General features: G+C 48.6%; 2 protein-coding genes and 1 long non-coding RNA gene across 10 annotated transcripts in view; 2 read left to right on the top strand and 1 right to left on the bottom strand.

The window, feature by feature from the left end:
- Window positions 1-719: 719 nt before the first annotated feature.
- Window positions 720-7,143, bottom strand: LOC140848833 (uncharacterized). Its single transcript, XR_012130037.1, has 3 exons — window positions 7,036-7,143; window positions 2,339-2,477; window positions 720-1,503 (listed from the first exon to the last, which is right to left on the bottom strand). It is a non-coding gene; the product is annotated as an uncharacterized lncRNA (long non-coding RNA).
- On the top strand, window positions 6,263-15,674 carry RNF186 (ring finger protein 186). Of its 2 annotated transcripts, XM_073233320.1 has the most exons (4): window positions 6,263-8,292; window positions 9,178-9,245; window positions 12,125-12,240; window positions 15,127-15,674. In XM_073233320.1, exon 1 carries the CDS (start codon window positions 6,476-6,478, stop codon window positions 7,169-7,171), a length of 696 nt encoding a protein of 231 aa, XP_073089421.1. In that variant the 5' UTR covers window positions 6,263-6,475; the 3' UTR covers window positions 7,172-8,292; window positions 9,178-9,245; window positions 12,125-12,240; window positions 15,127-15,674. The 2 variants fall into 2 exon arrangements, with proteins under 2 accessions (XP_073089421.1, XP_017530021.3); XM_017674532.3 differs by lacking the exon at window positions 12,125-12,240.
- Window positions 15,675-20,038: 4,364 nt separating this feature from the next.
- The window catches only part of TMCO4 (transmembrane and coiled-coil domains 4), a 101,329-nt gene continuing 98,294 nt past the window's right edge, over window positions 20,039-23,073 (top strand). For 2 of the 7 annotated variants that reach the window (XM_073233316.1, XM_073233314.1), the window contains exon 1: window positions 20,039-20,215. The gene's annotated coding sequence lies outside the window, so the exon portion shown is untranslated. Of the gene's footprint in view, window positions 20,216-22,724; window positions 22,801-23,073 lie in introns of all 7 variants that reach the window. The other 5 variants (XM_073233317.1, XM_073233318.1, XM_073233313.1 and 2 more) reach the window with 4 other exon arrangements.

Here is a 23,073-nt window from a genome sequence, read left to right as displayed (position 1 = left end):
GCCTCCAAGCCTCCAGTCTCCAGGACAGCATAAGTCAATGGAGGACGGAGCCCAGGGGTTTAATCTCAAGAAAGGTCATAAGGCCACGCTTTCCCATCACTGCCTTCTGGCCTCTATTTACCATTTTTTCCTTTATTATTCTATCTCCATTTATTTTCTTTATTTTCTTCTTTTTTTCTACATCTTCTCTTCCCACAAACATTTTGGAATCATTCATAGAATATATATATGAGTGAAATATAAAGATCAAACCACAGACATCAGGACTAGGTAAAGAGTGAACTAGAATAGGAAATATAGACAAAGGGGATGCAGATGACTCCGGCCTCACATATCAAATGTGACATTTCACACTTGCTGTGGTTGAGTTCCCTGGTGGCCAAAAATGGGAAAATACAAATACGTGGTTCAGAGTAATATGTAATGAGCAGTGCGGACAGACACAATCTGCCCTCAGAGGAAACAAAACTTTCTCCAACACTCAAGCCAAAAAGAAAAATTTTACACATGTATACAGATGCCACAGCATAGTGTCATGCAGAGGGGTCCCTGGCCACATCCCCAAGTGTACATGCAGGAACAAGTTTTATAAGCCTACTTCTTAGGGTATCCTTTGAAGAAAGCCAACAAAATAGTCCCAAAATACAACTTGATGACAGCCTTTAAAAAGTACAGTCAAATGCAACTTTCTAATGTTTTAATTTGATCCACTTCCCAAACTGTGTTCCTGAGACCCTGAGAGTTGTACATAGCAACTGTAAGTTGTAGTAAGTGGTAAGAAAAGGTTTCCACAGGGAAATAAGTTCAAGATAAAATCAGGATTAAGCAAAATTAAGCAGGTTTTTAAACTATGGGATTTTTTTTAGAGCTTTTATCAGTCTAATGTCCATGTGAATCTCCAAGTTCAGGTGAAAGATGTATTATTTCTGTGTTTGTCTATAGAACCCCACTCTGCACCTATCCCCAGTTTTTTCAGGAGTACCTTTTAGAAGATCACAGAAAGCTAAAGATGCATGGACCACAGCTTGAGAAATGCTTATCTGTAGGAACGAATGAGTTAAACTTCTCCAGATAAAATTTCTGTTGGCCAGGCATTTGTTAGAGTTGGCCATCTGATGGCTTAAGGCAATGGTGTCTGACATGGCCCAGACTTCAGGCCTTCTGATACTCTCATGATGAAATTAGAACGCCTCTTCCTCAAACTCCTCTTGACCAGGAATCACATTCTTAGTATAACTAGAGAATGTGGGAAAGGGGTTACAGAGGGTGAAGACCAGAACCTCTTACAGCCTGTGAGATCCTCCGTCTCCACCAAGGAGGGGCCAGGTGTGCTCCCCTGGGGGCCTGGTTCATGTACAAAGGCGGGGTTCCCTATGCCCACTTGCTCAGCTGCAGGGAGTGGAGGGAGCAGTTAAGGAAATGGAGTCTCAGAGACATGCTAGATGTATCCCAGGAGACAGTCAGAAGCCAGTGGAGGATTCCAAGCTGCAGTCTGGACTGGAGCTAGCCAGAGAGATAAGGGGTGGGAGGGACAGGAAAGTAAGCTGGCAGTGGGAAATAAGTCTGCATGCCAGAATCATTTAAACTTCAAAGAAAATGTGGCCTTCAGGGGTTCATTATGTGATTTCTGTAACCTCAGGGAGAGACGCGCTTTGATAATTCTGAGTTGGACAAAAGTGATTTCATCTATTGCTCATCAGCTGATAGTTCCAACCTCCATGGCTAACATGAGGCTCATTTATGACTCAGCATAGATCTGAGTCTGGGACCTGAACCACCAGATGCTCCTCAGCCAAAAAGGCTGAGAGAGAGTTAATATACACAATGTAACTATAAAACGGCCAAGTACGAAAAGCTGGCATCCAAGAATGCTCACCACAGGGCTGCCGATAATGGTGGAAAATGGAAACAACCTAAATATTCCATTCATGGGAATTAACTAAAATATGGTACATTCATATGACAGAATACATGCAACCTTCACCAATGATTTGAAATATATGTATTGATATGGAAAGAGATATATGATGAGCTAGCAAGTAAAATACAGGTTAGCTAAATATAAAGAGCAGAGTCTCATTTTAATGGAAAATGGTGTTTTTTTTTTTTAAGTATGCACAGAAAGAAGTCTAAAAGGAGATATCAGAATTAAAACTGGCTCTCTGTGGGCTATGAGATTGCCAATTGCTGATATCTTTTTCTTTTTATTCATCAGTCATTTCTTTTTAAAATAATAAACATGGATAGTTTTTGACATACTTATTTTTAAAAACAGAACAAGAAAACGAAGTGCAATTTGCAACTTCCTGCAGCTGGAATATCTTCCCGAGGCACTCACATTCTCCCTAGCTTCATTTCTCCCCCTTCATCTTGATCTTCATTATCCTGTTGTTGTTATTCTGGTTCCAAATCCTCTTCCTCTGTCTCCTCCATGACGCAGATGCTTTGCGGGGGATGGAGGCACGGCTAGCCAGGTTCTGAGGGCCACAGAGACAGGAATTCTGGAATAAGAGTGTGAACTAAGATACCAGCCAGCCCAGGGCGGTGTGAGGTGATGGGTGTCTGGCTGGGACAGGCTTTCTGAGGCCACTGGAATGTGGAGTGAAGGCAGATTGGCCAAGATCATAGGCCAGGCAGGGATCAGACCATTTGACCTCATGACGTCACTGTTCTTTCACCGCTCCTCCTGGTGAACTTGAGACAGGGCCTAAAGCTCAGATGAAAAATGTCTGTGTAGGGCGTGGGTCTATGGTTACCTGCACGCATGTGCTGAGGTGGTCCAGGGGACTGGCTCTGGCCTCCCTACTCGCAGTGGGCTGTGAAATTCTAACCTCGCTTGAGCCTGTGCTTCTCAAACTCCTTATAACCTCAGGGTATGAAGCCAATGGATGGAAGAAACTGCCTTTCCCAGGAAGAAAAAGAGGTTACTGAAAATTAATGAGTTCATATTTGTACAGCAATTAAAAATTCTTTTATTTGAAAATGTGGAAGGACTCAAGTTTTTGAATTCTAATATCAAGTAAGCACAAATACAAAACCCAGAGTAGAATGAGAAATGTAGATGAATCGAACATCTTAAGACAGGGACATGTTGTACTTGCCCTGGGATAGAGCCACTGCAGGCTAAGCTCCAGATCCTGCCCACATCCACTTCTCTGTGAGAAGCACTGGCTGAACAGATCACCAAAGTGTCATATCTCCCTGTCCCTGGGGAAGATGAACTACACTGAGTTCAGCTTCAAAGCAAGGTGCATAAATACTGAGTCTCCTGCGAGCAGGGTTAGATGAGGGAAGGGGGGGGATGCTTAAGTTCTCTGTCGTAATTTCCTACAGTATTATTGTCTCCATTTTTATCAAATGAAAAACGGAGCCTCAAGGAAGTTGAAATGACTTGCCTAAGGTCACACAGCCAAAGCGACAGGAGCTGGATGGCCACCTACAAAGTCAGTGAGGATGCTGGCCGAGCCAAGGCACCTTTGAGAAACAAAGTGGCTCGCAGGCCGAGATGGTGGGATGGGGACAACAAGAAGGGATACGCTGTTAAAAGCCATCATCCACAGGGGCAGTAGTCAAAGGAACCTGCACACTCTACTTTATGTATTTCTGTAATATTTGTGTTGTTATAGCCAATATATTTTCTTAATGGTGGTTGCCCAACAAGATCAAAAGGTTACTCTTTAGACGCTGACCCCAAATAGCTTCCCTTGGTCTGCTGGGGACCTCACCCAGCTGCCTTCCTGATTACTTGGCTTCGCGTGGAGCTGGCTGGCAGAGAGAGGGGCCATTGGCCAAGCTGACTGCACTGTGTTGTCCACCCAGTTTTCTCTATCTCATTATAAATGAAGGCAGCTCTACATATTTTTTTCTCCTCTTGTCCCCAGCCCTTCCGAGAGTCCAGCAAACACAAGTGAACACATATATAATGTGAGTCAAAGCAGAGAAAAGAGTCTCTTTTAGCTTAGAAAACACCCAGGCATCAGTTCACTCTTGGACGTGTACAGGCTGATTGTCTTGTCGATGCTTGGCCCTGTGTCAGACAGCAGATAAAGGCTTCTTTTCTTCATGTGTTGCTGTGTTATTCAGAAGTCTTTCCCTTGCAAGGGACAGAAATCCAACTTGAGCTGGCGCAAGAATAAAAAGGGGGGTGGATTTTTTGGTTGACATAATCAAAAAAATCCAAAGACAGAGGCATGGTGGGATCCAGACATTCAAACAATGTCATCAGGGCTTTTTCTAATTCTCTTCTCATCTTTCTCTTGTGTTGGCCTCACTCTCAGGCAGGTTCTTTGCACACTGTGGTCCTGTGGCAGTGACCATCCACGGTTCCATCCTCTAACTTGGAGCCAGCAATCAAAGAAAGTTCTCAGTAATTTCAACAGAAGTCCCAGAACTGAATCTCGTTGGCTTGGCTTGGCCTGGCCTATCACATGCCTATGTGTGAACCAGTCGCTGCATAAGGAGAAACAGATGCCCAGTGCTGGATCTAAGGACCCCTTCCGTTGCCCTGGGGGAAAACAGAATGGGAAGAAGGAACTGATTGTCAAGATGAAGGCTGAGGAGAAAAAAATGTGATGGTGGGGGGCAGAGGGAGGGGAATTGGATTCCAGACACAAAAGGCCCAGGGGGAAGGTGAACCAAGAGAGCAGTGCCCCTGGGGGTAGGAGAGAGAGAAGAATCCGAAGAGCTGGACTGTGGACATCAACAGGCGCCATGAGCAGCAAAGCACTGCTCAGCATGTCCTTCTGGATTTGACGTGGCACGGGGGGGAGGCAATTTTTGAGGAAGTGGGTGGTGCCACCCCGCCCTCTGATGTTCAGAGCAAGGCAAGGGGATCACATTTTCTTATCTGCCATGTTGTTTGCATCTGTCAGCCTTGCATGGGTCCTGTTAGCTTGAGTTGTCTACCAGGAGGTCAGTTGCCTCCAAACAAACCAACAAGATTGAATGAACTCATGGACCCATGAGGCTGGGAACCCGACCTTGGACGCTGTAGATTCCACAAGGTCCTGGCACCGTGGAAGTCCCCTTGGCAGGCAGCCAGCAGGCCTGCTCTGACAACACCCTGCCTTCGCTTCCAGGCCTCGGCAGTGCCTTCCGTACATCACTCTGCCAGGACTCTGGGAGAATGCAGAGGAGGACCTCTGGCCAGGGGCTTGGCTCAAAAGTAGGCCCAGATAACTGGCAGCTGTTCCTACAACTTGGGCACACAGTATTTCTAGCATACCACACATGGCACCCATTACAGGCATACCTCATTTTATTGCACTTGGTAGAAATTGTATTCTTTTACAGATTGAAACGTTGTGGCAACGCTGTGTCAAGCAAGTCTATTGGTACCGTTTTTCCAACAGCGTTTGCTCATTTCGTGTCTGTCACGTTTTGGTAATTCTCATAATATTTCAAATGTTTTCATTTTTTAGCCATCAAATATTTATACGTTTTTTAAGACTTGATGCTATGACACACCTAACAGAGTATAGTATAGAGTACACATAACTTTTGTATGCACTGGGGAACCCACAAACTCATATGACTTGCCTTACTGAGATACTCACATTATTGGGTGGTCTGGAACAGAACCTGTAAAATCTCCAAGGTTTGCCCATATCGGGTATGTGAGGTGCATGGCGGGGTGCCAAAGAGAAGCTTGGGAGTTGGCAACTATTAACACAACCCTTTGACTCTAAAGGATGGCACTACAGTGGCAGGTACTAAGTACCCAGGGGCTGTGTGGCTTTGACTTTTTCTGTGTTTTGCTGGGCTTTCTTCCCCTCTACTCAAAATACTTTTCCCGTCTCTTCTCTCTTCTTCATGAGGCCACCTACTTGCAAATGTGCTGAGAGCACAAACTTTCCTGCTGATCCTGACATCCGGTAGGTTGTCTGATGCCCGGCTAGAGCAGTGTTCCTCAAAGTGGGGTTCCCTGGCCCATCTGTGTCATGACAAATCTTTAGGAGGTGTTTGTTACCTGGGCAGATAGATTCTTAGATCCCATCCAGACCTGCTGCATCTCAGTCTCTGGGTTTGGAGCCTAGACATCTGCCATTTAAAAGGCTGTGGTGGGGTAGGGGGGATTCTAATACACCCCAAAGCTCACAAGCCATGGTCCCACGGGCACTCATGAGGCACCTGGCCCCAACAGGAAAGTCCTGATTCACCCGCAGGCCCTGCCCCCGTTGGCCCTTCTATCAGGCAACTCAAAGTCTCCAGTTCTGAGAGTTACTGATTAACCCTAAGTTTCAAGAAAATAAATCATAATAACCAAAGGGACAACGTAAGCCAAGAAACAAGCTGAGCAGCCCCGGAAGAGTGATGCCAGACAGCTGTTGTCACCAGGCACTTGACAAGAAGGAAAAGGAGGCTTGAGACACTCAGCCTGAGGTCAGACTCCATGTAGGTCCAGCAGCACCGCCAAACACCCCTTGCCGATGCCCAGGCCCTGAGCTGCTGTGTCCTGCAGGCTCCCGTGCCCAGAATGGCCTGCACTGAGGTCCCGCGGCAGCCCGTCCCGCAGCAGCCCCAGCCCTTCTCCACAGGAGCCGTCACCATCAACACCGCGAGCCCTGCTGGGGGGCACTGTGGCTTAATAGATGGCGACCTAGAGTGCCTGGTGTGCAGGGAGCCCTACAGTTGCGCCCGGCTGCCCAAGCTCCTGGGGTGCCAGCACTTCTTCTGTGCCGTCTGCCTGAAGCTCCTGTTGTGCGTGCGGGATGACATGTGGTCCATCACCTGCCCACTGTGCCGCAAGGCCACCACCATCCCTGGGGGCCTCATCTGCAGCCTGCGTGACCAGGAGGCCGTGGTGAGGCAGCTGACCAGGCCATGCCCAGAGGTGCGGCTCTGTCCTCAGGTCCTGTCGGATCCTGTCGTGTTGGCAGCAGGGAATCCCAGCTTGGTAGGAGAGGATGGGCAGGACGCAGTGAATGCCAACCGCGTGGCAGCCCGGCGCCTGGCGGCACACCTGCTCCTACTGGTCTTACTCATTATCCTCATCCTGCCCTTCATCTACCCGGGGGTCATGCAGTGGGTGCTCACCTTCATTATCGCACTGGCCCTGCTGCTGTCCACTGTCTTCTGCTGCCACCCCAGCAGCCAGGGCAGCTGCTGGTCCTCCCCAAGGACTCTCCTGTGCAGGGAGCATAAACACAGTGAGATCTCCTCCATTGCCTGAGTGCTCTGGCCAGGCAGCCGCTGCCGCACCTCCTGCCTCATGGGCCTCGTTACTCTCACTGTGAACAGGGTAAGGGACAGGGGCTGTAAACTGCCGGGCTCCCTCGGGAGGTGAAATGCCAGCTGGACCTGCAAGCAAAGCCAGAATGGCCATCTTGGGTCAAGAACTATGCACATGGATGATAGACTTAGCCTGCCCACGGTATGGAGCACCTGCACCGTCTGGAATGGGGAAGGAGGCACAAATTACTTGAACGCTGCAAAGGGGGGCCTCCTGTTACTTTTATTCTGATGTTTCTGGTTTTCCTTTATATGCCTGATGACTTTATTGCAGAACAAATAGAATGAGGACTCCTTTTTTGCAAATTCTGTAGCTGATTCTGTTTTCTTGCTCTGTTTTGGTTTGGTTTTTTGAGTTTGGGACAGTTTGTTCATATTTCTGGCTGTGGCACATTTTCTCTCCCGGGAAGTTGGAGCCCAAGGGAAGTCGTCCTGTGCTCCCTGACTGGTGCCCATCCCACCTTGTCAAAGGTCCAGTGATTTGGTTCTCCCACTGAGTGGTCCCTGGGGATGAAGAAAGAGAGAGAGAGAGAGAGAGAGAGAGAACTCATGCAGAGGAGTGCACTTGTGATGCTGCAGAGGATGCCCACATTTAGTTGGGAGAGTCGGGGAGGGGTGGAGAGGATGCAGGTGGGTCTGGGAATTGCTCCCAGCAGACCTCCGGTGTTTCCCAGCTCTACACCATCGAGACCTGACTTAGAGAATCTCAGGGTTACCAGGACTTCTCCCCATAATAAGTCCAACTATTCATCAGCTGCACAGTCCCACACCGCAGAACCAAATCTTTATGGGTGTTGCTTCCCTTACTATTACATCTCAATTCCAAGTGTACTTTTGTCATAAAGATAAGAAGCCCATAAATGCAACGGTACTTTCTGATAACTCCACCTTTCCCGCTTTGCCCCAAGAGTCACAGTCGTCTGAAAGGCTTTTGTGTCTTCTATCAACCATTTCTGCCCCCATAACATAGAAGAGGCTTCCGCTGGAGATGATGATCTTCCGCAGTTGTCAGAGTCAGGCCTCAGCCAGGGGGGACCTGTGGGGGATACAGAGGAGTGGAAGGTAGGAGACGACACCTTGCTTTCTTCCAAAGGGCCCATAGCTGAGAAGCAGACTTGAAAAATCTCAAGGGACTCACTGGGCACAATCCTTTGTCCCTCCCTGGCCCCCCTTTTCCTCCTGCCAGGATGACAGTTGCAGGTTGGATGTTCATTTGGGTGACTGCACCTTTGTCAGGGAGGGACAAGAGAACTCTGGCACTAGAGCAAAGCAGTTGACCCTGGCCTAGTGGTTGTGTGTTGTTGAGCAAGGCCTTTGGCCTCTCTGAATTTCCCTTTCCCCGAAATGAACCAGTTGAACTGTATTATTCCTGAGATCCCTGAAGCCCAGGAGCTGAGGGCACCACTGGGCCCCTGAACCAGAAACAAGGGTCATGGAAAGAAAAGTCGAAATATAAGTACATATGTATGCATGCAATTAGCTGTTTTTGAAATGTGGATGCCTTCCTTGTTTTCTCATAAGGTACTTACAGAGCCACTCTGTGACACCCATGCTATTGGTCTTATTAACTCCTGGGGCTCTGAGTGTGTGTGTAGTGGGGAGAGGGTATGCATGTGCTCATACTCTGAGGCCAAGGCCAAGTGGGCCTGCAGAACACCCTGTCTCCCGAGGATGAGTAAATGACAAGAACTGCTGGGCATTTCGTGAGCTGCACTCAGGCTTGTGCAGTTTAGGATGGTTGCCAGGAGAACAGGGAAAGAACATTCTCTCCCCACCCACCTCCACTCCCAGTCCATCTAGTTCCTGGACTCTTCACCAAGAAGAAAATGTCCACCAAGGTTTCAGTTGCTAATGGCAACACCATTTGTACCGTAATAATGGTGGGCGCATGTTTGACTGCTTACTATGTGCCAAGCACTGCACTAACTGCTATATACAATTTTCTAGCTCAATCTTCCCAAGAGTTTTATGAAGGAGAGATCATCTTGCTGATGAGGAGACGGAGGACCAGAGAGGTAAATTCATCTGCCTAAGGCTGCACAGCCAACCACTACCAGAACTCCCCAGGGAATTATTCCAGGGCTCTCTCTGCTCCATCATGCTGCCTGCCTCGTTTGTGTGCAGTTCCAAAACAACCAGGAAACTGGTCACTGCTTGTGAGCTTGCAAGGGAGAAGAGGAAACCAACTTTAGGAGCCTCTGAATTCTAGGGGTTAGGTGCTCAGAGATGCCAGAGAATTCAAGGACCTGCTGTCTATGCTAAAGAGAAAGAAAAGAGAGTAATGAAAATGAGATAGCTTTTCCATAGATTTTTACCACCCAGCCCCAGGTGCCCCAGCACAGAGCTGTGTTAGCATAGGCCCCCCAACCACTGTGCCTCCAACCCCCTGGGCAAAAATGTCCTGACGCTATTACCAGCCCCTATGAAGCCATGCTGGTCCCAACCACCTTCTGGCCCTCGGCAATATGGGGACAGAAAGTACCAGGGGCCAATATCAGCCAGGTTACCCTGGAGGGGAGCGGAGGAGACAGACAGTACTACTAGAGGATGTGAGAGGGAGAAACCAGTGTCTGACCGGTAGAAGTCACAGAACTTCTCTGAGTCTTCATTTGCTCACCTAGAAGTGGAGGAGGATGCCACACACATCTTACTTTATTCACTCTATTGATAAAGAGGTCTATTAACAACTGGGCTCTAGAATTCACCTCCTCCATTATCAGCCTCAGCATCAACAGTGTGTTCAACAATATAACAATAATTACTAATTATTAACATGACTTGAATGCACAGTGTGAAGTGTATTACATGCTACCACATATGTTACAAGGTAGGTGCTATTACCCCCAAATTAGCCACAGGGATGCTGAGTCACAGAGAGGTTAAGTAACTTCCTCAAGATCACACAGTGAGTCAGTGGTGGAGTGAATGGCAGGAGTCTGACTCCAGAGTTTGGACTTGGAGTCACTTTGCTGTATCTGATGGAACATTCCTGGCATGTCATAAGTGCTCAAAATATATAGGTCCCCTGACCTGAAAGGTAAAGAAGAAGAGATGGCATTCCCCCATTCAGTTATAGCTTTCTGACTCAGTGGGTACCTGGGACAGAGGGTGATGGGAACCCACCTGAGCCATTACCTACAGCCACTTTCTCTTTGCACATTACAGTCACTAATCATTGTTGGGACCTCTGTTCCAATGCCTGAAGGAAGTTTTTCAACCATTGCTAGAATAATTAATTAATTTTTTGTGGCACAGGAAAGCATTTCCAGGAATTAAAGACCTGTTTGCAATTTCTTAGGCTTTAGCAACAAAGAACACATTCAAAGAGAAATCAAATATTTCTTGGGTCAGTAGAGAATTCCCTAGAGAATTCAGAACACCATGGAATCTAAGATCCACCCATGCAGTCATCTAGCAAATACTGAGGATCTGCTCTGTGCCAGGTATTTAATCTTATTTGAGAAGGAAATTTGATTTGATGAGGAAGGAAAGCTAATATATGCTCAACACTGCTTATAGGTTGAATTGTGGCCCCTTCCCTAAAAGAAGATATGTTGGAGTCTTAACCTCTATTTCCCCTTAATGTGGCCTTATTTGGAAATAGGGTTTTTACAGAGATAATCAAATTAAAATGAGGTCATTAGAGTGGGTCCTAATCTAATATGACTGCTGACCTTATAAAAAGAGGAAATATGGAGCCAGAGACAGACATGTACAAAGAGAAGACAGCGTGATGACACATAGAACACCATGTGGGGACAAAGGCAGAGATGGAGGTGACGTTTCTACAAGCCAAGGAATGCCAAAAATGGCCATCAAACACCCGGAAGCTAGGAGAGAGGCATGGGATGGATTCCCTCTCAGAGCCCTCTGCAGGGGCCAACCCTGTCAGTACCACGATCTGGGACTTCTTAGGCTCCAGAACTGTTGCTAAAGTCACTCGCTTTATGGCACCTTGTCATGGCAGCCCTAGACCAGCAGCACCTATCCTGTGTCTGTGCTTGCCCCATGCCCCTTAGCTGGGCTACTTCAAGTTCAGCTAACTCACCCAGAGTCTTGCAGCTTGCAGTGTGAACATCGGGCTCAAAATCAAGTCCAATGAACTCCCAAATTTCCAAAATGGAAATTTCCAAAATGGAACTCTTCCATTTTGTGGTTGGGAAATTGAGCCTCAGAGAAGCACTGTGATGCCCCCCAAAAGTGCCCAAAATGTCAGAGATGTAGTTGCAATCAGTGCTCACAGCTCCTAAATTATCCTTGATCTTTGTAACAATCATATGAGAATTACTGAATTTTTATCCCCATTTCACAGATTAAAAAGTTAGAACCCAAGGTGTTGCACTTGACCAACATCTCAAGTGAGTGAGTAAGGTAGCAGAATTTGAACCAACTGACTCCCAAGCTATGTCTGTATTTCCCTCACTGCTTCTTAGCAGCCTGTCTGCACTGACAAGCAGGCAAGCTTGTCGTTTGGAGCATTTGAGGCACCCACCATAAGAGCCTGTTTGCTCAAGGAGAATAGAACTACAGTGGACTTCCTTTTGAGTATCTTACATTCAGTGTCCCTCTCCTGGTGGCCCCCCATGTCTCTTTCTGAGGAAATTGCCCAGTGGTCATTCTTTTGAAGGGAGAGCTCCACGAGCAACCACTACACCAACTCTTGAACCTTCCTCTACCATCTCCCCGTTTCATCTAGGGCAGTCACATGGTATAGGTCACATGACTTTTGCCCGAACTTTGGATCCGGAGTTAGTGATAAAGGAAGAATGAATGTTTGAATGTGGCAGCATAAGGAGCAGACCAGACGGTCCCCATAGCTGTGGCCCTTGAGCCCCTGGTTGATTTGGTGAACCCTCAGGTTCCTTCCCTACAATTAACCTTGTTTTCCCATTAGATAGCCAGAATTGGTTTCTGCTCCTTGCAACCAATACTCCTGACCTCATTAGGAACTGTCCAGGACCCTGGTTGCTGAAAAATTCCATCATGAGCCTTGGCCCCTCCAAAGTCCAGGTAAGCTGCAATGCCACAGGTCAGACAGCCTCACTCCCAACCCTCCAGAGAGGCACCTCGCCGTGATGTCAGGCCCAGAAAGGTAGTGCCCTGGTTAGCTCTGCTCAGACTGGAAAGATGGTATTGGATCTCAAGCCAGCCACCATCTGATGAGACTAATCTCCACTCTTTTGGCCTCATAACCCTCAGAAGAAATAATCTTTAATTCTTCTAAGACATCCAGCCAGAGGCCCTTCCCTGGAGTCAATTTGCAGAAGAAAAGAGCCTTCTGATTGCTGAGGAGAAGGACTTCTAATCAAGGAGGATGCTATTTGCAGAAGAAAGAGGGGCACTGAGCAGACAGACAGTAGTCATCACTCTAAGAGAACTTACATGATCAGCAGGTGGTGAGCCAGTCCCAACCCCTATTGCAGCGAACGTCCAACCTGATTGGGACTTTCTTTGAGGAGCCTGCCTCCTCCCTGTCCAATCTCAGTCCAGGTGGCTTCTGATGGTAATCATACCACATTCATCTTTCATGGGGACAGCAAGTGTTCCAAACCTACCAAGCAAAGCCTCATGCCCCCTGGGTACAGGGTTTGGTTCAAGGCTATGCTCATGACAGCTCTACCCAGGAATCTTCCTGGAGCTATGTGGGGGAAGTGTGTGTTCCTCCAGTGTTGCTAGGCTGGTAGAATGTTTATCTAGGCTTTCTGGTGACCATCTTGCTAGCCCAACAGGAGGATTTTTCAATGGGTGAAGTCAACCCAGAGGAAAGTTGAGCCTAGTGATAGAAGTTCCTAATGATATTGAGTGCCTATATCTGGCCATCCCTGAAACCTGACTTTCTTCACATTTTTCAATAGTTACATGAGTCAGTAAACTCCCTTTCTTTGCTTAAACTGCTTTGATTGGGTTGTTTCACTTGCAAGGACAGGAGCCCTGACTCATTTGTTCATGCTTGAGTTCCAGGGTCACATAGCGTGCAAGCTGGGGAGTGGATGTGGAGCCCCATGCATGTCAAAGGCAGGATGCTGGATGCGAGTGACTAATGAAACCGATACTCATGGAGAGGCAGAGGGAGGCCACATGGCCTCTGAGAGGCAAAGAGATGAGTCTCAGGTCCTGGCTTCCAAAATCCCCAGTCTCAGTGAGGCCTGCCTGCCCACGAGATCCCCTGTCATATCCTTTAATGTCCCTTGTTTAAATAAGCTACCTATCCAGAGAATTCCTATACCTCCTCGTTCTTTCCCCAACAAAAGACCTGGCACTGAGTAAGGCCTATGACCTCTGTTGACTGTTTAATGGAAGAGTGCCCCAGGGCAGGACACGGCCTGTGTGAACTCCTAGGGAAGACCCTAGGGTGTCTGGGCAGCCAAGGCAAGCCTCAGGAAGGCTATGGGAACTGGCTGGGCCTTTGGGCAAGGATTTTATTTGAATAGCCAGAAAGAATGGGGTGAATAAGGGCTTTGCAGGCTGCAGGAATAGTGTGAGAAAAACATGGAAGCCAGAAAGGACACAGCATACCCAGGGGCAGAGAGTGGACCTGTGTGAGTCAGGGATTTGCCTGGGGGAGCAGGGAGAAAAGGGTGCACCTGGTAGCAGAGAGAGCCATACACCCGGTTGCTGAGGTCCACTACTGCATGGGGAACACTTGGCACGGGAGTGAGCAAAGGTACCAAGCAGTCCTAGAACTCTGGAAGAACAACGGCAGACCCTCAATGGCAGACCCTGACGGGGAAGGGTCTGTGTGCACAGAAAAGATTGTGTCCATGGGAGGTGAGCAGGTTAGGAAAGTTCTGGGCTATTGCTCTGCCTGTACCCTGAACACACTCCCTCGGGGCTTCCCTTCTATACTCTGGCCTCCAACAGCATCCATCCCAGTGTAAGGGGGAGGCAGGACAGTTTCAAACAGGACTAATAGTGATATTCTTCCATTCAATCACTCAATAAGTATTTATTGAGCACCTACCATATACCAGGCATTGGGTTAGGCCCTAGGAAGGGAAGGGTTAATAAGACATAAGACCACTGGCACCACTGAGCTTTCACCAGGGCAGACACTGAGAGCTGCCTGCTCAACAGCCATTCCACCTTCTGCCTTTAGGGGTACCTGATTCTGTCTGTGCAGCAATGTGCCTGGTCAATACTGGCCAAGAGCAGTCTCTGCTTTGGGCCCCATCCTTTGGGGGGCCTCACTTGGGCCCTCCTCCAGCCATGGCCATCCCAAAGAGGGGAGGGTCTATAAGGCCAAAAAGATGTGCACACCTAAGCCCACACTCTGGGTACCTGGTACCCCAATATTCCCTGTCCAAACAGCCCCAAGCCCACTCCCAGCCTGTAGGAGTGAGCCTCTTCCCTGACTTTTCTCCCAAGAGTACAGCCAGTACCATATTCCAGGTTTGAGGGTCCAATGGGAGGCTATTTGTAGGAGGAGAAGACAGGACTTGGAAGCATGGGCTGGAGCATCCACGCGCCTGTGTGCGAGACCTCACATGGTACAGGATGGAACTGGGGATGGGAAGAGAGGAAGGATGGGCAGTGAGCCAGCGGCCACATCCTGGCAAGAACTCTGAGGAACTGAAGGATTCTAAAGTCACACCTGATCTTCCATGTGGTTAGAGGGTGTATCTGTCAGGTTGGAAGGTTAGGACATGTTTTATTTATTTGTGTTCTCATTCTGAGTTCTGCAATGTTGACTGGTCTGTTCCTGCCCATGGGGATCTGAGCTAGTCCCCTTTACCTTTGCTTTCCCAGACTCCTTTGCAGCCATGGGTGGTCATGTGATCCAGACATCTGTTCCCAGCAAGGGGGTTTCTGGGAAATAATTTCCAAACTGACTGGGGGAGAGAAACCCAAGAGGAAAGGCTCATGAGGAGCCCTCCCTGTTACTTTTTTCTGTTTCAGAACATAACTGCTGAAGGATGCTTGCACTTAGGGAGCCATTCGTGGACCACAGGCTGACACAGCAAAGGACAGCAGCCAACGTGCTGAGATGACAGAAGATGAAAAAGAGCTCAGGTCCTTGCTGAATCATGGAACTATTGAGTCAACTCTGGAACTACCTACCTCTGGATTTTATGTTCCATAAATCATCAGTGTCATGATGACCACTATGTTGGCCAGCATTCGATGCAGCAGTGGCCAGCCATTCTAATGGAAATATACATTCCAATGCCCAGTGAGAGAAACCAGTCTGGCTGGAAGGCCACCCATCTGGCTGGTGACCACTTTGCCAGCTGATGGGGAGGCTTTTCCTATGGGTGAAGTCAACCCAGAGGAAATGGACAATTTTTTGCCATATATGGATACCACTTTTACTATTGTTTTATAAAAATAATCTCACTTTTCTTTGCTTAATGTTTTAAAAAGAAACAGATCACCATTATAAATAAATTTAAAAAAACAGGAATACTCGCCATTATAGAAAGTAATAAAAAAATTTTAAAATGAAATCAATACTGAAAATAAAAAATAAATAACACTAAGTACAATCCTGTATTGTGTTCCTGGACAGTAAAAGGACATTAGAAAAGCCAGTGAATAAAGTCTATTCTGTAGTTAGTAGTAATGTACCAATATTGATTTCTTAGTCTTGGCAAATGTACCATGATTACATAAGGTGTTAACACTGGGGAAACAGGGTGAAGGATATATGGTTCTCAGGTAAGAATTCTGTATTGCATTTGTAAGAACTCTGTGAACCTGTAAGTCACAAAGAAAACTGGTTTAAATATGAGTTTAAATAATGGCCTTGATTAGTAATTTATAAAAAAATAAATAAAAATCATACCTCAAAAAAAAAAGATTCAATAGCATTAAACTGTGTTCTTGACACAGTTCAAAGGAAATAACTTTCTCATGTATATGATCCAAGGCAGTCTGAGGCAAATGCATGCACCAGCCTAAGACATCTCATGTACCACTAGTGATATGGGTCTCATGCATTAGAAAACGTCAGGCGGAACAAGTGCAAAGCATTCATAAATAACAAGCAGGGAGAAGTCATCACCCAAGCCTGTGTGAAAGACGTAAGGCAGAGGGCTCCAAAAGTATGACCCAACACACAGGAACAATGGGGGGAAATATTAGCCCAAGTGACCTTTACCCCAAGCCCCTGCCACTTAACTTAGCCAATTCCAATTAATTGGACCAGCCAGTGGTCCAATTAGCTGGCTCAATTAACAAACAGGTATTTAGATATTTGGGTCAAAGATGCCTTGGAAACACAAATAAGATTACTTAGCAGTGAAATTGTATCTACAGTAACCACAAGCCACAAACAGCCCTCCATCAAGGCCCCCTTCTGAAGGTTTGTCCAGTCCATCCCCACAAGAGCTCTGAGCATTGTTTCCAAGCACTATTAGGAGAGAAATGACCATAAATGACCCTGGGTTATTTGGTCGCATGTTCAGCATAATGGCATCATACTGATAATTTATGAGGAGGGATGTGGGGCTACCTTCAGTGACAATACACCCAGAATTCAGTTCCTGTCAACAAACATCCAGGCCAGGCCAGTCCCCACCTACATCCCGGAAGGAAAGATATCTATGGGACACAGACAAGGAGCCTTCTGCAGCTGGGGATCCATTATCCGAAACCCATCTACATATCTTTGAAATTATTTTAATACTTCAGCCAATGAGAGGATGGCTGACAGAATCAGCCAGATCTGGGATCAAACCCTGGTTCTGCCACCTTGTAGTTTGGTGAATCTGGCCAAGTTATTTAGCTTCTCTGAACCTCAGGTCCCTTATCTGTGATATGGGGCTAATAATAGTATATAAACTGCAAATGGGATTAAATGATATTAAGTATGCATGGAAAGCACATAGAGGCAGCCACGAGGATAATGCTCTCTAAACAGTATTCATGGCTACTTCTATACCTTCTGGGAGAATCAAATCCAGTCATTTAGTTGTTCCAAATCTGAGTGATCATCAGAATCACCAGGGGAACCTGTTGAAAATAAAAATCCCTAGACTTCCATAACCCTGGGAAACTCTAAATTGGTTAGGCCTGGGGCGGGACCCAGGAACCTATGTCTCCATGGTATACTTCCACTGTGCCTAGCCGATAGTAGGCTCTCCACAGACACAGGCCCCTTCCCCAGCCTGCACTATTGCAACAACTTCATAACCAGTTGCCTGTGTCCACTCTTTTCCCTTTTCCTCCAGAGAGCCAGTGGGATCCTTTTAAAAGGTGAGATCAGGTCACATCACTGTCCCAAACCCTCTATACCTCTCCATATCACACAGAATAAAAGCCATAGACAATCCCTTACATCAGTGGCTCCCGACATTGGACATGCATTAGAAATAACCTGGTGAGCTTGTGAACAATACCTATGCCTGGCCCAACCCCCAACCAACAGAATCAGAATCTCTGGGGGTAGGACCCAAGTAGGGTTGCCAGGAAAAATATAGGTCACCCAGTTACACTGGAATTTCAGATACACGATGAATCATTTTTCAGTATAAGTCTGTCCCAGGCAAGATATACCCATACTAAAAAAGCATTAATCTTTGTATATTTGAATTCCAATGTAACTGAATGTCCTGTAATTTTATTTGCTAAATCTGGCGACCCAAGGCTGCAGTATCAACCTTTTTATAAAGCCCTCAGTGATCTGGCGCCCATGGCCTCTCATCTCATCTCATCAGCCCCTCTTGCAGAGCTCTCTCCCTTCTGGCCTTTTCCTGAAAGTGTCCGCCACTTTCCCCCTCAATACCTTTGCAGTTGCTGGCTTCCTCTGTCTGTACCAGACACATAACCTGGCTTCCTCTCACCTCAGATGTCTCCAGCAAGCATCCCTGACCCCTGCAATAGCACCCCCTTCCAGGGGTCCCCTACCCCTGCTTTACTTTTTCTTTGTAACACACTTACCACTACCTGATAGAGCAGCTATTTGTTTGGTTATCGTCTGTCTCCCCTCCCCTGCAAACTAGAGTGTAAGCTCCATGGCTTTGCTGGAAATACCCTGGTTCTTTCCCCGGCCGTACCCACAATGCCTAGAACCTCCCCAGCTACTCAATAAACCCTGGTTTAATTAGTTAATGGTTATGAAAAGGGTTTTCCTTCCAGCACAAGTCCCTAAATATTCCTTTGGGAAGAGCTGATAGAAGATACCTCAGTAGAAATGTCCTTTGCTGAGAATAATAGCAGATAATTTTATTGAGCGTGTCCTATGTGCTACACATTGCTCTAAACGCTTTACCTCTATATCATCATTTAATCCTCACGACGACCCTTGAAGGTTGTGGAGGTCATAATTATCCTTCTTTTACAGATGAAGAAAGTAAATTCTTCAGTGTCCAACATCAAACCTCAAAAGTTTCAAGGGCATACACCAGAGCAGTAAACATATTTTCTCCACCTTTCCTACCTGTAGCCTTGATCATGGATGAAGTCCTATGTGCCATTCAGTGGGGGTGACTGGGGTGAGGGGCAGGCAGTGGGCATGGCTATAACTGGATCCAATGCCCAGAGTCAAGAGTGTTCAACACAGGGTCTCCAACCAAATTAGAGGAGAACAAAACCATCGTCCAGAGTGGTGCCTGGTCCAGCAAAGCCAATGTGGCTGGAAGGGGCCCGCAGACACTGAGTGAAGGAGGTCTGGCTGGAGGCTCTCTGCTGGCATCCACTTTCACGTGGTGGTTCATATTCCATCTTGACAAGGCCCATATGCTCAGAAATAGCCCCCTCTGCCCCGAAGGTGCACTCTATGAACTCATTTGGCCCTCACCATAGCCTTGGAGGTAGGTAGGGCTGCTCTTCTTGGTCTTGATTGGCCAGAAGGGAGATAAGGAGATGGAGGCCTAGAGCATTCCACAAGGGACATGAGTCACAGGCTGTGCAGTGGAAGCTGGTCTCTGACCCTGTCCAGTTACTCTTCCGTTCATGGTCCTGGGCAGTCTTAACCAGAAGAAAGAGCAACTTTTGTGGCCACAATAATCCAGTGGCTCTGGCCCTCACTAGTTCTGTGGCTTCTGCACAGCCTGGGCCTGAGCCTCAGTTTCCTGTCCTGTAGAATGTGTGTGATGAGAATTCACAGGCTTGCTAGGTAAGATCCATTCATGCAATCACTAAATCTTACCAAGTGCCAGGCACAGTCCCTGGGGCCAGGCACACTGCAGAGGACAAGGCAGCTGATATTCCCACTCTCAAGAACTTTAAATTCCAGTGGGGATGGGAGACAATACAGTGCAAACAGGAAAATAAAATAATTCCATGGAGTGATAAATATGATGATTAGAATAGATTGGAAGCCTGGTGTGAGATTCCCCTGCCCTTAGAATGGCACATGGTACACAGTAGATGCTCAGTAAATGTTCAATGACTGCACATGCAGGTGGGCAGGGAAGACTCCCAGGTGCCATCCCAGAGACAGGAATGGAAAGCTGGACACACACAGGGTAAAAAGAAGGTCTGGCAGCAGAGTGCCAGGCACGGGAACCCCAAATGCCAAGGCCCTGAGACTGGACCAAGCTTAGCCAAGGAGAAACTGGGAGGATCGGGGCGAGTATGGACACTTCAGCTTCAAAGTGCTGTGTGGACATGCGGAAAGGCTGTTTCTGTGGCCGGCTCTGCGATCTTACACGTTTCACTTGAAGATTTCCATCCAAGTGGCTTTGGGGCCCTCCCCTCCGGGACCCGGGGCCCTTGCTGGCAGCTTTCTGCAGACGAGCCAGGAAGGGCCCTCGCTGGCGCTTCCTGGAGGACAGGCACCCACAAACCGGGTTTCGCGCCGCGGTGGGCCCGTCACTTCCTGACGCCGCGCCCCAGTCGCTGGGTGGCGACCGGGCGAGCCGGGTGGGGCCGCGCAGCCCGCGGGCCGGGACCGGAAGGCCGCTCGGGACGCTGCGGAGGGGCCGGGCGGAGGGCTGGCTGCGCGGGCGGCGGGACCGGCCCGGCCGGCGCAGGACGGCCCGGCGGCGGGAGGGCGGGGTGCGCGGGAGGAGCCGAGCCTTCGCGCCGCCGCCGCCGCCGCCAGGTAAGGGGCCCCGGGCCGTGGGACCAAGGGCCATGGTTCCCCCGCCAGGCCGCTCCGCGCCGCCGTCCCGGGCCCTTTGCTCCCCGCCCCGCCCTCCACTCCCCAGCCCTGCCTACCCAGAGCCCAGCTGCCTGCTGGTGGCTTCTTTTCTTTCAGAGCCAGAAGTGTCCCCAGAAGCCACGTGGGGCGGCAGATGGGGAAACTGAGGCCGGGCGGAGCGCTCAGGCGTCTTCTGCCTCCCAGCCTGGGACTCCGAGGCCCTGGAGGTCACCCGGCCTCTTCCGTGATAAGTGAGGACGGTGCTCTGGCCCGGGGAGGGGAAGGGACTCGGTCACGGTCACCCAGGGTCGCTGGGCTTCCCCTCGTCCCCCGTCCCACGTGGCCCCTCCACGCACGGTGGGGAAGCCCTCCGTCACCCACAGGCCCGCCCTCCTTGCTCCGAGAGCCCTCTGAGCTCACAGCAAACACCCAAAGCGAGAGTGCGGTTTGGGAATGCCCTCCTGAAGAAAGCCAGGCCCCCAGTTACAGGAGGGCCTTGTCTCCTCTGCCAGCTGCCCGGTAGAGGAAGGAAGAACTGCTACCGACTTTTGGGGGGATTTTACAGCTAGGTAAACTGAGGCCCAGAGAGATGAAGTGATTCCCCAGACCACACCCCTAGGAAGGAGGTGAGGATAGGAACCTGGGTTACCCGACTCCAGAGCCTGACCTGGTGCCTGGCACTTCACGGAGTCCTTTTTCTGCCCTGCCCTGGTCACAGGGAGGACAGCCCGGCTCGACTCAGGCTCTTGGCCTAGAGGTGACCCCTCAACACAAAGCTGGAGTTAACAGTTCTCTTCTCCTAATTCAGTGTTCATCACACTGCAGAAAATATGAAACCCCTTTATGCCTAGGGGCATCCATTCCCATTCACTCAATAAATACTGGTTGCACATCTACCAGCTGCCCATGCGTGCACTATTTAGGCACTGAGAATACAGCAGTGAACAGAACAAGTGTTGCCTCAGGGAGCACACTCCAGAGAATGGGACAAAACTGCCCATCAGTCCCCAGGAGAAAGACTGCGCAGGGAAGAAAGGCCTTTGAAATCTTCCTGCTGTGAATTAGTGAAGAGGGCGGAGTGAGACCAAACCTCATGGCTTCAGGGCCTCGGGGACCACCGTGTTCCCTGAGCCCTCTCCCCTACTCCCCAGGGCTTTGTGGGGGAGGGGCTAGGTGGGTAAAGAGTGATCCAAAGGAAGCCCTAAACTACCCTCGGAGTCTGGAAACCTGGCCCTGTCACTTCATAGCTGTGTGACCTTGGGCATGTCACTCCACCTCTCTGGACCTCTATTTCTTTATCGTGCATCAGGGGTCATAATACCTCGTAGTGGTGTTGATACTATGTCATAATATTTTGTAAATGCTAAACATGATCCAAAATGTGGCCTGTATCAGAGGCTCTGCCAATTTAGGCCTAAGCAAAGGTATATTTATTTGGAGCATATTTATTTAGAGGCTCCAATGTCCCTGATGATAACCTGTTACTGCTCTCAGTAGAAAATAGTAAGAGACACAGATGAGGGGTGCTGAGTTCTAGGCAGGAGAGTGGGTGGAGGACTGAGTTCCAGGTAGGGTGGCTGACGCTCCCTGCCCTGCTCTAGAAATGGAGTGTTTGTGTCACAGTCAGCATTTCAGCTTTTACAAACCATGCAGGCACGTGTGCAGCATCAGACAGATGGGGGCTCAGGTCCCGGCTTTGTGGTTTCCTAACTGAGCCATCTTGGACAAGATGTATGACCTCTCTGCACCTCAGTCTCCTCATTTGTAAAATACCTGTCTCAAAGGTTGTCATGAGGAAGAAAGGCCCTGAAGCCACAAAGGACTTTCGTGTCTGGTACCCCGGGTGCCTTTGTCCTTTTTAGCCACAAGACCCAGGATGGGCACAGTTAGCAGAGTAAGCTGCATATGAAGGTCGGGGCCTAGAGAATCGCTTCTGAGCCTGGAACCATCTCTCCCTACAATAGTGCCACTAGGCTGCACAGACAGGAGCCACCACTTGGGCCCACACACGCAGGGCCTGAGAAATGTCATTAGCTGTTTGTCGCTATGTCCTTTATGGCCCGCGTGTTTTGTAAATACTACTCCGTGTTATAAAGGGGCTGCAAACGAGGTAGGAGGCTTACTGCTTTAAATGTGTTACAGTGGGCAGAAGGGGGCTGGAGGGCGACCCAATCCACTTTCTACTTAGCCATCCTCCACTTGGCAGCTGGACCAATCCAGTTGTACCGTCGTCTGCTGAAAACCCTGCTATGGCTTCCCATTTTCTCCAGCAAAGAACAAAAACCTTGATATGGACCCCAAGGCCCTTCACAATCTGGGCCTCACATATGCCTGGCCAACACCCCCAGTGGCATCTCAGACCACGTTATCTATTGCCCTCTGTGCTTGAGGCACACTGCTCCCTCCCTCCTCAGGGACTTTGCACGTGCTCTTGCAGATCCGTCCCTCTCCCTTGTCTCCCTTTTTCCAGGTTAATACCTCCTCATCCTTCAGATCTGAGCCCAACCTAGACTTATCCCAATATTACAGGCTACAAGGCATCCCAGGTATGTGGGAGATGTGGCTCAGGGGGGAATTAGTATGGTCATTGTTAGAATTAACTTCTGCCTCTGTCCTGTACACCACCCTACCTGTGAACCCCCATGACTTCCAAGACTGGTCTCAGTTTGCTTTGAGGTGCTTGGTAATGAACTCTACCTTTTGGAGTAGCTCTTGAGCAAACAGGGGGACCTCGCTTTATATAAAAACTCTATTGTCTTCATCAAAAAATAATGCAGAGGTCATCACTCAGTTGTGGGGTAGTGAATTCATTCATTCAT

This window comes from Manis javanica, chromosome 4, assembly GCF_040802235.1.
Source record: "Manis javanica isolate MJ-LG chromosome 4, MJ_LKY, whole genome shotgun sequence".
NCBI lineage: Eukaryota > Metazoa > Chordata > Mammalia > Pholidota > Manidae > Manis > Manis javanica.
This window is presented reverse-complemented; position numbering and strand designations above follow the sequence as displayed.

What these genes read in the sequence shown, in the direction of transcription:
- RNF186 (XM_017674532.3), top strand. Translation starts at nt 6,476, where the DNA reads ATGGCCTGCACTGAGGTCCCGCGGCAGCCCGTCCCGCAGCAGCCCCAG.